This window comes from Pelmatolapia mariae, linkage group LG13 (genome assembly GCF_036321145.2).
Source record: "Pelmatolapia mariae isolate MD_Pm_ZW linkage group LG13, Pm_UMD_F_2, whole genome shotgun sequence".
Classification (NCBI taxonomy): Eukaryota; Metazoa; Chordata; class Actinopteri; order Cichliformes; family Cichlidae; genus Pelmatolapia; species Pelmatolapia mariae.
In genome coordinates, this window is record NC_086238.1 from 13,033,068 (window position 1) to 13,050,100 (window position 17,033).

The 17,033-nt window shown below is 38.9% G+C and overlaps 1 protein-coding gene across 1 annotated transcript; it reads right to left on the reverse strand.

Annotated features, from left to right (window-relative positions):
• Positions 1 to 858: 858 nt before the first annotated feature.
• On the reverse strand, positions 859 to 16,216 carry hmgcll1 (3-hydroxymethyl-3-methylglutaryl-CoA lyase like 1). Its single transcript, XM_063490900.1, has 9 exons — positions 15,986 to 16,216; positions 13,226 to 13,303; positions 12,620 to 12,727; positions 12,127 to 12,222; positions 11,779 to 11,927; positions 11,210 to 11,273; positions 8,978 to 9,166; positions 2,125 to 2,250; positions 859 to 1,745 (listed from the first exon to the last, which is right to left on the reverse strand). The coding sequence occupies exons 1-9, from the start codon at positions 16,079 to 16,081 to the stop codon at positions 1,626 to 1,628; spliced, it is 1,026 nt and encodes a 341-aa protein (XP_063346970.1). The 5' UTR covers positions 16,082 to 16,216; the 3' UTR covers positions 859 to 1,625.
• Between the last annotated feature and the right edge of the window lie 817 nt (positions 16,217 to 17,033).

Sequence of the window (17,033 nt, forward strand, 5' to 3'; positions counted from 1 at the left end):
CTTGTCATTAAAAGATAACATAAAGTAAACACAAAAAAAAAAACACTCACAAGGGCGAGAACAGCATAGAGGGAAACGTTATGGTGCTATTTTTAGGTATGTTGCTCCGTGTTAGTAGCATAACTTAAGCTTCTTTGCTCGCTTGTAGCTACTACCACGACTATGTTCTGTGAGTTTTTGGCTCACAAAAGTGAGAGTCAAATACATTTAATAAGTGCCTTTAATAAGTGTTTACTGTGTTTATAAGGCACAGCTCTGTTAAAATGCATTTATACAAATAAAAACTGTAGAGACCAAATCTTCAGCCATGTATGGACACTGGCTACTGTTTACCTGGGTATACTGGGGAATATGAATGCATAGTCAAATATCCAGGTAAGCCAGATATAATATTAATATTGGATTAAATATCTATTGTCAATAAATATTGTTTGTTTGAACATCGGTCATTTGTTAGAGATGGAAACTGTTTTAAACGTACTGTAGTAGGAGCACTGGGTATCAGGTGTGACTAAATGTGGTTCACATGGTTCACAGGCAGAATTTTGCTTGGGGGTGGAGACAGGTCAGGACTGAGTCTGCGTGCAACTGCACATGAATGCATAATTTTCTTTTTTGTTACGTGATTAAGATGGACCACCATGGGCAGACAATTATCACATTTTAATACACTTATGCAAATCCAACATCTATTCATTAGCGTGGAGTGCTTTTCTTTCCCAGTTGGCATCATGCTGGCATCCTAATTAGTCTGATTTTTGAAAACAGGGACGTAAGATGAATGCAATTAAGCCGTAGGAAAGAAAGCCAGAGGAACAGGACAGAAGAGCTCACAACAGATTTTTTTTATTCTTTACTTTCTGATTTACAGATTGCACAGCAGGGTGTAAACATGACAAAAAATGAAAGGACATTTGACTTTACAGAGACAATTGTCTCAGACAGTAGTTTATGTCATGGTAAAATTCTGAAATACAAAAAAAAGACTATAAAGAGGAACTTTTTAAGGGATCTTTGGCAAACCTGATGGCAAAAACTCCTCTGTGCCTCCTTTAAAATGCTATCTTTGTGGTAATTTGAGAGTTGTCTTATTTTGAATTATTTATACAAGTTCACAGGAAATCACAAAAGGTCTTCAGAGAAGCAAAGTGCATATGGAGGCACTCATACACGTAGGATTATAATACGCTGTTACATAATTTTATAAGGCCACTGATCAATGCAAACTAATAAAATCATAAGATCATAAATTATCGAGCCGTCAACACAAACCTCGATCACAAATGAATACTCCCCTTGATAATTACCAGCTTCCTGTCACTTTCCATTCAGTGTGGTCGACGCTTGCTTTTATTACATCAAACTGTGCAGAGTGAAAACTAAGCCAAGAAAGATGCACGTGTTCAGTAGATTATAAAGGTACTCAGATGGCAAATATAGACTGGAAATGAACAATAAAGTAAAAAAAATTAAAATGAGAAAGTTTTCAATATTATTTAGATGACATACAAGAGATACATGGAATAATGTAGTTCAAATACAGAAAGATAGGCAACAAATCTGAAGGCAGCAACAATGGGGAAGCACTTTAAAGGGAACAGATTAAAATATTTAAAGATGTTCCATTACAGAGACGCATCACAGCAGGCCGTGCTTCTTGCTTGGGCAACCTTGGAGTTTGTCTCGCGAGATAAAGCGCTGCAGATGAAGGAACCAGCCTCTATGACTTTGGCAATGTTCACCCCCTGCAAAAACATACCAGCATCAGTTAAAGTGCAATTAATATAATAAGAGCAAGGCAAACAAGAAATGGCAAGTTTAAGGTTTTCTCACTGAAATTAAAAGAAGACGTGCAACAGGTGACGGAAAATTAACCCGCAGTGAATCTTTTCTACCAGCAGGGGTAGGAATTGTTAAATAAATTGTTCCTGAGAAGTGTGTGCAACACCACAGTCTTGCACAAGTTATGTAGAACCACTAATATGATCAAATAAACTATTACAGGGCAGTATGTTTGCAGAACAATGTGTTTATGTAAATGAGCTCTGAAAGATTGTATAACTTTGGTTTTGTTGAGATTAGACACAAGCGTACATACACACCAGACAGTGAAGTCATACTTACTGTTTCAATGCCCATGCCATGAAGCATGTAGAGAACATCCTCTGTGGAAACGTTGCCAGATGAACCCTGAGCGTAAGGGCATCCTCCCAGGCCAGCTACTGCAGAATCCACCACAGAGACCCCCATCTGCAAGGACAAACAACAGAGGCATTCAGCAAAGCCGTGAAAGACTTCATGTCAGGTAAAATCCAGGAACAAAGATCTTTGTTCTATTGGATTGTTCTGCCTGGTGTCGCGCACCTTGCCAGGCCTGTGGTTGTGTTTTACAGCTGTTTCTGAGAACCGTGGGCTTAAGGCTTGAAGATGAGTGGGCACAGAATGTCCCGCAGTATGGCTTAGTCATCCTCTTTGTCAGCTCAAACCACCAGCACCACATAATTATGGCCTTGTTCATATGACAGGAATATTATAAAGGCTGAGCAGAACATTTCATATGTTTCTGATTGTCCTGGTTACTCATGTTTTTACAGTACGACTCTGCTCTTCACCATAGGGATTCACTTTCTTCCCACATCGAGAAGACATTTTTTTTCCCTTGGCCGCTTAGTGTCCAATCAAACCGTGCCAATAAACTTAATGCATTTGTACACAAATGGACATGTGCTACAAAAAAATCGTTAATGGCAAACTATTTTGCTGATCTCCTTGATTACAAATGTTTCTGCTTTCTAAGGGCCTCTTTGTTTACAGGAATGTAAGAATATACAAGAGATAAAATTCAAGTTGTGTACTCTACTGCGTTTTTTTTTTTTTTTTTGTTTTGGCTCACCAGCGCTCATGACGAACATTACTGTTGAAATTTGTGGGAAAGTTTTTCCTTTTTTTACTGCCGACGATAGCGAGCGCCTGGCCTCCATATGAAAATTAATGATGCGTTTTCAGTTGTTCTTCTCAATCCGTTGCTTTTGTTGGACAGCTTACCCAACATTATAAAAGGCTGCCCAGGAAACAGTACTCCGGTGCTTTTGTTGCAGCTCGATGTTGACATTGAAATTTACAGAAGCACATTTTTACTCTTTCTCTGAATGCACATATTACTCAAAGACACACAGTCACAATTCTTGCCATGGACGTGCGCGACTCAGTCATGAATAAAACCTTTGTTTTCACACCAAGACAGGCCTTCAGTTTTCAGAGTCATTATGGACTAAGGTCTTGGGATGTTTTCCACATGTCCCTGGGATTGTCATGAGAATATTAAAGATGTTTTCCAGCTTCCGTGGTAGAACCAGATGTCAGAGGATCCTACAGTGAGACAAAATTAACACACTGATCCTCTCAGTGGCACTGGGTCATGAAGGACTTGTACCCCACAGAGCAGGACCAAGCAAGTTAAATTAAAAGAATCTCTATTGCTTTTTTGGAACAATGATGCTAATTGGTTGCTTTTCCTCCAGACAAGAACCTACTTCTTTCAGGGGGCTGTCTGAGCCAGCCGTAATTGCTGTTTATGTTGGCAAGGGAAGAGGAGGAGGTGGGTAGAAGGAGGAGGAGATCTACTCCGGTGTGTGCAGTGCACGAGATTTCCAGACCTTGGTTAAAGCCAGAGCAGGATATTGTACTAGGCAGAATTTTTTGTAGTATAAACACAGAGTTGTAATCTGCCATGCCAATCCTCTCGCTTCTAGCTATAAGGTCACAGGTCTTCAGCGTACTGTTTCCGAGAGGAACAGAACAAACCCTTTCAGCAGCGTGCCCCGTACCCCTGGACACTAATCACGCAGGAACTGGTGGTCAGCAGCTCGGGCTTGCCAATGCTCAGTTAGGTTCACACTACCCAGAAACCAGATGTGTGCTCAGTGTTAAAAAGCCATACTGAGTGAGCTGCGGCTATACAAAAACAATGCATTCCTGGGTAAAGACACAGAGCATTTTCAAACTTGCATGATTTGGGATAAGCTTGTTTACATTCTGCGCTCTGAGTGGACGAGGCTGAAGATGGACAAGCTCCCATTTTGGTTTTATAACTGCGTCACAGAGCGAGCGAAAGAAAGAGTGTGCATTCAGCGAAGGACACGAAGCAGTGATGCTTCACCCACAACTACATAAACTGGAAGGCTGACAGAAACTGTCACGGATCCCGTGCTGACACATATATCACTTCTTTCGAGGAGCCCGTTAAATAAGGGAGCAAACCCCGGACAGCAAAAGGCAAACAAGCATTAATAAATTGCATTTTACTTCATCATTTCCAAAAGAAAATAAAGTTTCACTAATGTGATGTGACAAATATAAAGTTATTCAACTTTAATATGCAATTCTATTTTTAATATAATGTAAATGAATACTAAAAAATACTACTACTACTACTAATAATAATAATATAACATATTTATCACCTTATAACATGAATTTGGTTGGAACTGAAGAAAAAATACAAGAAAATAAATTCACAGATAATCCATTTTTCTAGGAATTTATTTACTTGCTAATTAAATTATTTATTGATTTTGAATAATAAACATTTATATTTCAGCTCTTCATCTGTTTTTATTTATTGTGTATAACAGCAATCTTCCCAGGGGCTGCAGATGAAAATGAGCTTTTTGACACATTTATTACATCAGTGTTGCTTCCTTTACATACATGTTAAAAGCATATAAGTTTTAAAAAAAAAAAAAAGTAAAATAAAGCCTAAGAATACAGAAAAAAGAAAAATAAATTTTCTTTTACTGTTATTTTGTCCTTTTGTGGTTTTTATGTGGGTTTTACGGTTGTCTTTTAAATATATATTCCAGTATGTCACAACGGCTCATTTTTAAAAAAAAGTTTATAATCTATAATAAATATTTTCTAGTTTAGCTGAAATTGATTTTACTCGTTTACTCAACAGAAAGTATCATCGGTGGCTTTGATTCAGAGCGGATTTCACTCTTTGAAATAGCAAATCACCAGTCACAAGATAAAATGATCCTTTATAACTATCCATTATAACTTCTACCATTCAGTCAAAGAAGCCAACATAAAGTTGCACTAAAGTTATCAACACACTGCTCAACACAGCTACTAGGTAACTGGACGTTAGTAAAATATGTTAGTAAACTAAGGCTGAACAGAGTCTCATGTATGAAGACAAAAGAAAATACTGCAGATGGATGTTATTGTCAGTAGAGATCTCTAGTGTGAGCCCAGACAGGTTATACTGTATTCCCCAGCTGCAGTAGTACACAATACACCAAAATTGCAGGTAAGATTAAATAATTTTCCTTGCCAAGCCTGTGAAATCTAAGTACATACATTGTCATTGTGTGACCTGCCAGGGTAGGTTTGTAACAAAGCCCCCCTAGACCTCCTGAAAAAAGGTACAAAGACTAAGGAATGTCTTTATCAGGAACAAAAGAGGTGACTCAGGGCTGACAGCACTGGGGGAATTCATTTCTCTCCCAGTTGGTGGTGTGGAGTTCTGGCACACAGTAATGAAAAACTATGATAAAATCTTTCATTTCCTACTTGTTTATGGGTGAGCAAATGGTGAGCTAAATATCCCTGGCTGCTATTATTTCTTGTGGCCATGGGGCAGCTGCGATGAATCATTGTAAATATGATCCACGCAGGAATTTCACCATCTCTCTGTACTTTTTTTTTTTTTCGAAGTCATTCAGAATCAGATTTAACCTTAAAAATATTTGCTTCTTTACATGACATGGATCAGCTGCCTTTCTGAACAATGTTTTTACAATAAATTGTACCAGAGAAGTACAATATTAGATTAATTCCATGATAATTATTAGAAGGGATAAGTGCAAGTTTCACAACGGAACAACAGTTTCTTTAGTGGCTGTGTAACATTAGAGAATGAATGAATGATTTCATTTACACATTACATTTGCAGTCATACAGTGATTTGTGCAAACTGAAGCATAAATACTATATTAACAATGTTTACAGTCGAGTAAAATAAAGTACTTGAGTAGACGTTTCTAGAGCTGCGTCTGCAGCTGCAGCACCATTCATCACATGCTCACCGTAGAGCAAATGAAAGGATCATTTTCCACTGGCCTTTAAGCACGCCATTGTCAGAAAGTTCAACAGCCAAGCGGCAGACGAGCTAGAAGCCCCCCCCCCAGGGCCCTTCGATCCACCTAGCTCTCAGTCGCTTTGTCCAATAGACACTGAATAGGTGAGCCTTTGTGCTGACCCCCTCACATCTGTTGACCCACCCAGCCCCCAGTGTGCTTCCTTCTCTGTGGTGACAATGCGCTCCAGTAAAACTGATACAGCCCTACCTGCATTGCCTCTGTTTTATGTTTGGATATATGTCAGGTTTACTGGCTCGCAACAGGCAAAGTGGTGACAAATGCCCCCACGACAGCTCCTTCACAAAGATTCACAACCCAAATGCACTTATAGAGTGTATAACTTTAACTGTACAATACATATTGTTAAGTTCATTAAGATTCTGGGATTTTTTTTTCTTTTTGAAGGCAGTTTGTGAATCATCTTGCTTTGTGGGGAAGCTTAGATCATGTTTCTTAATGCCGATTTTCCTCGTTGACTGATGGGTTTCTGGTTCTCTGTGTGTCCCATTGTAGCCTACACATACATAACAGAGAACACATTCATCATGCCATAGACTGACAGACTGTCATTAAAGCTCAGGCAGATATGTGTGCTTTTTAAAAACTACAGTATTTTAATGCCTGATTTCCCACGTATTTTGGATTTCCCCAGGATTTCAGACATTCCAGTATTTTTTTAAGCTCTGAAATACTCTAAAATAAAAGTTTGCAATAAAAAGTTTTACATCATTTCAAAGTGGCATATATGGCCAAAATAACTATACATCAGTCTTATTGATATATTACATTATTTGGCTTCCTTTTTCCTGACTCCAGTGGAAAATAAAAACAATTTTTCTTTTTCTCGTTGCAAAGAAAGGACACTGTATTTCAATGGACTGTAGCATTTGAGCTGAAAAGTGTCTAAAAAGATGGATTGGGAGAAGTTTAACAAATGATGCTTCCCAGCAGGGATAATGATTTAAATCAACCTAAAAAAACAAAGACCTGTGATTTCTATGATGCTGGCAGAAAGTTGAATCATATCCTGGAACAAGAATCACCACCTCTATTTTGCCTCCACATCTGGTTGCTCCTCTTCATGTCATCATGAGTAACTACATTGATTTATGCAAAGGCCGGGCATTTATCCATAATCGGTCTGTGGTTCTCCACGAGAACATTCAGATTCATCACAGGGAGAGGGATGTGCATGTGAAGGCAAAGGTACCCCAAATCCTTGCCAAGCCACTGGGAAAGCAGAAAGTAAAGCTGTCAGAAAATTTAACATGAGAGGATATGGGGATCAAGAGGATGATGCATTGCTGTCTTGTGCTTGTCCAAAAGGAGAATCTACACTACAAACTAAGGCAAGGGGGCTTCCTCTTCTAACTTTACCAGCATTTGTAAGCTTAACACAGACCTCTCCACTTAAAAGTGTTAGCACCTTTTATGTCTCTCCCACAAGAATCAGAAGGTTTTTGTCTCACAACAGAGGTGTGGGGCACATCTGTCCTCCCAGAGTTGTCAGGCTTTATATTATCCCTTTATTCATTTGGATCTTTGAACTGTTTTACCTTTCTGCTTATTCAGAGACCTGCACGCCCTCCAATCACACCAACAAATTAGCTGAACTATGTCTGATTGCCTCTGTTTTTAAATATCCCTCTCGGTTGCCTGTTAGATTCAGAGAATCTTTCCATAATTCGCAGTTCCTACCCTATCCACCTTTCAATAGTCCTGGAGCTAGTACCCTTCCTTTATTGACTTCCGTTAACAAACTAACTTCATTTACTTTTAAATGTTTGTTTTTAGTTTTTGACTGTTTGCTGTCATTGTTAATGTCTTTTATGTCTAATCTTTGACTTATGAAATAGCTGCACAAAAGCTGGTTTACAAGAAAGATGTAGGGCATTAAATAAGATAATCCTGTCATGTACTTCATGACAGATGCAGAATTAAGGATGCCTTACAGTGTCATTACAGAAACAAGCAAAAAACTTCTCATCTATTAAGTGACAACTTCAATAATCACCAAAAATGAATTACAACACTAATTACATTAATGCATTCAGTAGGTTGTTCCTAGCACTGATTGTAAAAGTACTTGGCTATATTATTCTATAATCCAATCCAGTGTCTATCTCATCTGACACAGGACAAATACATTGAGTAATATGAACCCAACATTAAGGGTTCTTTTATTAAGATTTTATATAGACACTGTTTATAATGGACAATGGATGTATCAACCAGTTTCCACAATCACTGTTTGCATCGTTAAGCTACTCACATGCATGACTGTAATGAAGCTTGGAAACATTCTGGTGTCACAAGCTGATCCTCAACAGGTGTCATCTGTTGCTTTTATCATCTAATAGTTCTCTAGTTAAACACACTAGACTGTCTGTTTGATTTCTTTTCAGATTTCCATCTGCTCTCTTTATTTGTCAAGCTAACTGCTTTGACAAAGACTTTGCTGTACTTTCGACTTAAGAGCTCTTTCTGTCGCTACATTACTCATAATATTAACAACTGCAGTAATAGCAATAACTATAAATAACAATGAATAATAAATCTAATCATCATTAGATCATTAGCAATTTCTCGGATGGTTCTGAGATTACTGGCCATACCACATCTTAGAGGTTCTTATCTGGAACGCACTAAGAATGTTGGCAGTGCTTGCCCATAGGTGTCATGGCACTGAACCTTTAAAACTTCTTGTTTTCTTGGAGATAATAAATATAGTAACAATAATAATAATATAAACAATAACGTAAGAAACCAAATCATCATAGGCAGAAGCATAAGTACTTTTGAGACTACTGGCCACACAATACCAGTGTTCTTACCTGGAGTGCAGTAAGGATGTTGGGCAGTGCTTGCCCATAGGTGTCATGGCAGTGAACTGCAACCGCATTGATGGGCACGTCCTTCATCACCCTCTGCAGCATCTTAAGCATAGATCCTGGAGTACCAATACCAATGGTGTCTCCCAAGGAAATCTCATAACAGCCCATTTCATATAATCTCTTTGCCACCTAAAAATAATAAAAATATAGAAAATACTCTCTTTATAAGAGGATTACATAGTAAAAGAACAATTTTTTGCAAATATACAGTGGGGCAAAAAAGTATTTAGTCAGCCACCGACTGTGCAAGTGCCCCCACCTAAAATGATGACAGAGGCCAGTAATTTGCACCAGAGGTACACGTCAACTGTGAGAGACAGAATGTGAAAAAAAAATCCATGAATACACATGGTAGGATTTGTAAAGAATTTATCCGTAAATCAGGGTGGCAAATAAGTATTTGGTCACCTCAAACATGGAAAATCCCTGGCTCCCACAGACCTGTAACGTCTTCTGTAAGACGCTTTTCTGTCCCCCACTCGTTACCTGTATGAATGGCACCTGTTCGAACTCATCATCTGTATAAAAGACACCTGTCCACAGCCTCAAACAGTCAGACTCCAAACTCCGCCATGGCCAAGACCAAAGAGCTCTCGAAGGACACCAGGAAAAGTATTGTAGACCTGCACCAGGCTGGGAAGAGTGAATCTACAATAGGCAAGCAGCTTGGTGTGAAAAAATCAACTGTGGGAGCAATCATCAGAAAATGGAAGACATACAAGACCACTGATAATCTCCCACGATCTGGGGCTCCACGCAAGATCTCATCCCGTGGGGTCAAAATGATCATGAGAACGGTGAGCAAAGATCCCAGAACCACACGGGGGGACCTGGTGAATGACCTGCAGAGAGCTGGGACCAAAGTAACAAAGGTCACCATCAGTAACACACTAAAACGGCAGGGAATCAGATCCCGCAGTGCCAGACGTGTTCCGCTGCTGAAGCCAGTGCATGTCCAGGCCCGTCTGAAGTTTGCCAGAGAGCACATGGATGATACAGCAGAGGATTGGGAGAATGTCATGTGGTCAGATGAAACCAAAGTAGAACTTTTTGGTATAAACTCAACTCGTCGTGTTTGGAGGACGAAGAATACTGAGTTGCATCCCAAGAACACCATACCTACTGTGAAGCATGGGGGTGGAAACATCATGCTATGGGGCTGTTTTTCTGCCAAGGGGACAGGACGACTGATCCGTGTTAAGGACAGAATGAATGGGGCCATGTATCGTGAGATTTTGAGCCAAAACCTCCTTCCATCAGTGAGAACTTTGAAGATGAAACGCGGCTGGGTCTTCCAACATGACAATGATCCAAAACACACCGCCCGGGCAAGAAAGGAGTGGCTCCGTAAGAAGCATTTGAAAGTCCTGGAGTGGCCTAGCCAGTCTCCAGACCTCAACCCCATAGAAAATCTGTGGCGGGAGTTGAAAGTCCGTGTTGCTCGGCGACAGCCCCAAAACATCACTGCTCTGGAGAAGATCTGCATGGAGGAATGGGCCAAAATACCAGCTACTGTGTGTGCAAACCTGGTAAAGACCTATAGTAAACGTTTGACCTCTGTTATTGCCAACAAAGGTTATGTTACAAAGTATTGAGTTGTAATTTTGTTATTGACCAAATACTTATTTGCCACCCTGATTTACGAATAAATTCTTTACAAATCCTACCATGTGTATTCATGGATTTTTTTTTCACATTCTGTCTCTCACAGTTGACGTGTACCTCTGGTGCAAATTACTGGCCTCTGTCATCATTTTAGGTGGGGGCACTTGCACAATCGGTGGCTGACTAAATACTTTTTTGCCCCACTGTAAGTACCATATTATGTTTGGTTAGGCAGTGAAATGGAAGAGAATATAAATGCTATATTTTACATTTCTTCAGTTAATTCAATCTGTGCTTACGGAAAGAATATGAACATTTCTGTTGTGATTTTACATAAAGCAATGAACTGACAATAATTAGCTTTGAGTTTTGACATATATATCCAAAAGCACTGACATCCACAAAATTAATTAATTCCAGGAAAAACAAGTAAAAAAACAAACAAAAAAAAAACAGTAAAACAAAACCAGAACAACATCTCAAGAAACAATTCAGTTTAGTTTAGATAATTTATATAAATGAACAGAGAGGTTTAAAAAGGCCTGTAAGTGTAAAGAATAATCCTACCTCTGCCACTTTGGAAGGTTCAATGTGTCCCTCATGGGGACACCCAAGGGCACAAGAAACATACCTGAGAAAATAAAGTTAACAAGTATAATTATTTTGTCAGTTTCAGCAACTGACAAAAAAAAAAAACGTCAGAAGCTGTTGAATATTTTCTATACTATAGTGTGCTCTTCGAAAAAAACGAATTGGGTTCAATGTGTCCAGATGCCTGTTAGTGTTTTGGTGTCCTTTATGGACAAAGCAGTTCGTATAATATATATATACATATATATTTAAATTTCCATGTATGATAAAAGGCCCACATTAGTAAAAGTTAGCCTGTTTGGTTTACTTCATCTGGCCTCGTGGTTTACTAATGCATATATATAGTCCTGGTGAACATCTGGAACTTTGCTATAACAGTATCATTACTGAACTGTGTGTTTTCTTCTATATAAAAACTGCAGTATGTTCAAATGCCCTGTTTTCCTATGGGGAAAAGTGAAAATCTGTGTGAAGCTCAGAAATCAAGGGAAATCTGAAATGTGTTTTCATTTTTGTAGCAGACAATTAATAGCCAGAATACTAACCCTCGGACTGGAATTTGTCGCTTTTTGGCAGCGTTAATGACTTCCTCAAACCTCAGCATACTTTCATCAACAGAACAGTTAATATTTTTTTTACTGAAGGTTTCAGATGCCGACCCAAACACAGCCACTTCAGTAGCACCAGCTGCAACCTTAAATCGCCAGAGAAAACAAACTTGTAAAACCGTGTTCACTGTGAGTCACGCTAACGTAAGTGCAGGAACTATTTTAATAAAAACAATGTAGTGCCAACGGTTAACTCAAACTGACAAGCTTGAGTAAACATGATGAATTATATAAGTAAAGGTATATACCACAGGTCATTACGCTGAAGTGAAAATTCATGCTTACAGCATCCTGAAAGCCTTGCAAGTTAGGTGTCAAAACAGGATACTGAACATTAGATGCTTTCTGGATTCCTCTGAGTACATCAGTGTGGTCTGCCATCTAAAAGAAGGGGGGAAGACATATTAATTAAATGTTAAAGGTAATAACATAACAGGCAATAACATAGGTAAGGTAATAACATAATAACATCTTAACATGTTCCTGGGAATTCAAAAATGCTTTCACACGTTTGAAGGCAGCATTAAAGATCAAATTAATTATCAATTTTCTCAGTACAAAAGGAGACACTTGTTAACGTCTGACTTTTTTTCCAAGTAGTAAATAGGGGTACAATTTGATTGAGAAGGAGACTATAAAACGAATAAAATACTTTCTCCAAAACCATCTGCAGCTCCAACAAGGATGCTAGAGGAGCAGATTTTCCTGATGCGGGCAAGAAAGAGGGCTTAATAAATCACTCAGCACTCAACTGCAGTTCAAAAAGAAGAATTCTTACCTGTGGTACCCACTTTGAAGAGACAAAGCTGGTGGCCTCGATCACAGACAGGCCTGTTCCTGAGAGCATATCTATCAGCTGGATTTTCACCCCAGTTGGAACAATCTCCTGGGGAACAATGAAATTGAAATAGCTTATTCTGTATTTGAGTCCCCTCATGATACAGTTGGAGATATAACAAGCAGATATATGGCTTATTATTTTGCTGTGCTGCGTGTTATTTATACAGATAGCCATATTTGACATGATCAATCTTGCACTTGCTGAAAACTCTGAGATAGCTTCGCTATATGCCAAATTTCAGATAATATGTTGTAGAAATAAAATTACTTCCCCCCCCCCCCCATCCAGTATAATCTCTAAGTGGTAGGTAAAGAGAGTGAACTCAGCCAGAAGCTGTGTCATCTTTCCTATTCAATTTCAAAGAAAATGTGAAACATATGCTTCTAGCAATTATGTGTGCAATTCTAGCACACAACCCATATGTTATGAATTGTTATATGTATAGAAAAAATGGGAGTTTCCAGGGAGGATTGTGTGTAGTATTAGAAAACAAAGGTACCCATAAATATAAATAAGGTTTGTGATTGTAATTGCAGAGTATACCTTTTCATTTTGAAGTCCATCTCTTGGCCCAACTTCAACAATTTTAACAAACTCTGGACAGGCATGTCCTGTAATTGTCTGGGAAAATATCAAATGGAGGAAAAAAAATAAAAAATAAAAAGAGAAACACCGCTCAACAGGACACAGAACACGGAGAAGTCAGCCATCCTTTTACCGTGGGATGCTCCAGGTCATGTTATTTCTAACATGAATAACTTTCAACCTCAACCCAGCTGAAACTTTAGAACCCATATATAAGCTTGCTATGTCATTAAGATGCAAACTCATGAGATGTGACACAGAGGAAAGGCTGGGAAGAAGGGTTAGAGTAACTCCACTAAAACCGCAAGGAATATTCTGAGGCTCAAGGTATTTTTTCTTCCTGATCTCAACCTTATAATTTTAAAGAAAAAGACCCTTGTTGAACTAAATGCAAAACCTCAACAGACCTTAAAGATTACAATATGAACCTAGTAACAGTGATATTTAAGCAAAATACGAAGACCACATATCTGACTATAGCCGGCAAAAATATCTATTTAAGTTTTTTCCAGTGGGGAGCAGTGAAACAAAGAAAGCTAACAGATATCCCAGCTTTACTCTTTCTTCTATAAAGACGGCATCTGATGACCTCCTCTGTAGTTTTGACACCTCAGTATATAGCAATAAAGTTGTGCTTTGACGACCATTACAATGGTTTCCAGGTTTTTCCAAGGGTAGCTGCAGTCGAAGAACTTTGTTCTACAAGCAGGCCTGAAATGTGAAAGAATCCACTCAGTTCAGAGCTTCAATTTTTAGTCTAATCTTTGTAAGTTTTCAAGGGGTAAAGAGCTAATGTGTCATATCTATGGAAGATAGATATCAAATATTTATTCAGAACAAACTGAGCACACAGTACTGTGCTCAGAAATATACAGTACTGTGCAAAAGTGTCCAGCTACCCCTTGTTTCTTTATATTTTACTAGAAAAATGGAAAATAGATGCAGTTGTTTGCTGAAACTTGTGCAAACATACATGGAAACAGTGTTTGTGCAATTCTAACAAGCTTGAATGTGAATGTTTGATTTGACCACCTTTATTCTTCAACACAGCTTTAACTCTTTTAGACAAGCTTTCTCGTAATTTATTTTAGTCTTCGGGAATAGTTGTCCAAGCTTCTTGAAGGACATTCAAAACCCTTCTTTGGATGTTGGCTGCCTTTTGTTTGATTCTCTATCAAGATTATCCCACACTGCTTTAACTGCTTCAATAATGTTGAGGTCTCGGCTCTGGGGAGGCCAATCCATGGTTGATAGTGTTCCACTATGCAGGTATGTTTTCACTGCACTGGCTGTGTGCTTGGGATGATTGTAATTTTGCAAAAAGAAGGTATTCCCAATCAGACCCTTTCTAGGTGGTAATGCAAGGTGCATTAAAATCTGATGGTACTTTTCTGGGTTCATAATTAAATTTTGACAAGATCCCAAACACCATTCCCTGAAATCCAGTCCCAAACCATGACAGAGGATCGATCGTGTTTTACAGATAGCTGGACAGGAGACAGGTACAACAGTCTGTTGTACCTGTCTCCTGACCTCCTCCATACATAGTGAATGACTTTTGCAATTCTTGTGTAATTTGGCATACCTCAGCATTGACAGCCACTCTTCCACTGAGACTTCAGTGAACAGTAGATAGATTAAGTATAGAGGCAGATGTATCTCTCTGTTCCTGTGTCAGTTCTTTTCCACATTTTATCCTGACTAATTAGAGAAGAGGAACAGATACTGTTTAACTACCGTAGTTAGTTTTTCTAGGTGTGACATTTCCTCTTTTATCCACTTGACTAGTTTCTTCAAGTTTTTAAGGCTACACTACACACCATGCAGAGATATGCCATGTTTTAAGCTATAAGCTCTTTGGGAATCACCTTGTTGGTGCTAAATTACTATTTTAAGCCCGTCAAACATTGTTATCTTTGGCATTTTCAGAGTCAACTACAGAAATTCTAGCAAATTATGTGGCTTTGCAATGGGTGCTAGTAACAAAGTGCCTACAGATAAAATTTAAAATTTGATCTTTACTAAGTTGTCTGTCTTTTAATGCATGGCTCAGTGTTAAGTGGTGTAACAAACAAACAAAACACATTCCTCTGAAAATGGTTATGTATAAGGACTGGACTGAAAATGAGTTAAAAAGCAACCCAGAAGTTAAAAAATACATAAAAGACTGGCTCCTTGGAAAAAAAGTATACAGAAACAAGAGTTAACTGAAAACTTTTGCACAGTACTGCATGTGGTTTAGCTTGCAATATCTTTAACTGTTATGAGTGAAATGTACGTTTTTTACAGATAGACATGAACTATTTGTAAAATATACTCATACTTTGGATTACAAAAACGTTATAAAGTAAAAGTGAAAATAAATTCGAAAATGCAGCAATAAAATCGAGCGGACTCTTTCACTTACACGACTTTTACCTCAGATAGGCTACATTACAACTGAAAATGAAGCCTGGGGCAGCTCATATTCTGTTGTATTTTATTCTATTCATATTCTATTGGGTGTATTTTATTACCCCAAACATACATAATACGAACGTAATACTCTTATTAAGGAAAAGGTACACGCATGTTCTTCTTCTTCTTTTTTTAACCACCTTAGTTACAGCAGCATCTGCGCTGTCATAGGTGGCCTGCTGTTGTGCTCCTCTCTGTCATGAGGAAGTCATGTGGCCGAACATGTGCAGCTGATTAAAAACAAGGAAAACCGACGCCCACCTTGTCCTCCTGCAGCAGGCGTCTCAGCCACGGGTAGTCCTCGATGAGTTGCTCATAGCTCAGGCAGTGCTTCACTGTGGTAGGCACGTTACCCATCCGTGTGGCTGCTGCTCAGCCCGCTGCAGCTCCGTGTTCTCCGGGAATAACCTTCGCAGATCGCGGGAACTACCCAGAGCAAATTAATGTGTCGCATCCGTGTGCTAATGCAGGCCTGGATGGCGGAGGGCCTCGCTGCATGCAGAGATTAAATATGAGGATGGCTGCTTACAGTGGAGGATGACTCAGCGGTTGTCATGACAACCACATCTCCTAAAGTGGGGGAAGGAGGCCAGAGAGCGAGAGAGGAAATTAAGCACAATGGAGTATTTTTCCTTTATTTTTAAGGAAAATAAATGAATGAAATAAAGAAAATAAAGGCCAGGAAAAGGTGCTTCCTTCAGCTTGAAAGCTGGTGATTTTTTTCTTCTTAATTGATTCAACAAGTTCACATACACATTCACCTCCCTGTCCTGTTGAGAATTGAAGGTTTCAGTGTAGCAGCCTGCTTTGATTGATCTCCTGTGACCTGAACCGGCTGAACAGTTTCCATTGCCAGGCGTGCCACTGCTGCCAATGTCAACGGCATAGTGTAATAAAATCCCCCGTTAAGCCAAGGCAACATTTACCAGAGAAAACAGGCATTCTGAACCCATATGTTAACAATAGAGGGGCTTAATGAAGTCCTCCCATTCAACCATCTCACCAAGCTGAACTGCCCTGTGATGAGAGACCTGTACCTCAATCTCCTAGGGGAGGAGGGCGACTCATGCGATCAGCCTTGGGAAAGACGTTTTTTTGTAGCAGACCTAAAATTTGATGACTGTCAGTTGTCACCCTAAATGTTTTAATCCACTGAGTGTATTGCCTCTAATGACTTTTAAATGCTCCTCTTGGGTACAAAAACGAAATAAAAGTGGAGCAGCATTATTCTAAAGGTTTAAACTAAAACTAAATCTGGTTTTGATTGCAGTGCATTTCTCCAAATTAGCATTTGTTAAATTATATTTGC

Excerpts from the sequence above, each read along its gene's own strand:
- hmgcll1 (XM_063490900.1), bottom strand. The coding sequence starts at position 16,081 with ATGGGTAACGTGCCTACCACAGTGAAGCACTGCCTGAGCTATGAGCAA. Across the intron at positions 13,304-15,985 it reads GCCTGCTGCAGGAGGACAAG|ACAATTACAGGACATGCCTG; the intron begins GTGGGCGTCGGT and ends ATATTTTCCCAG. Across the intron at positions 1,746-2,124 it reads ATGGCATGGGCATTGAAACA|GGGGTGAACATTGCCAAAGT; the intron begins GTAAGTATGACT and ends ATGTTTTTGCAG.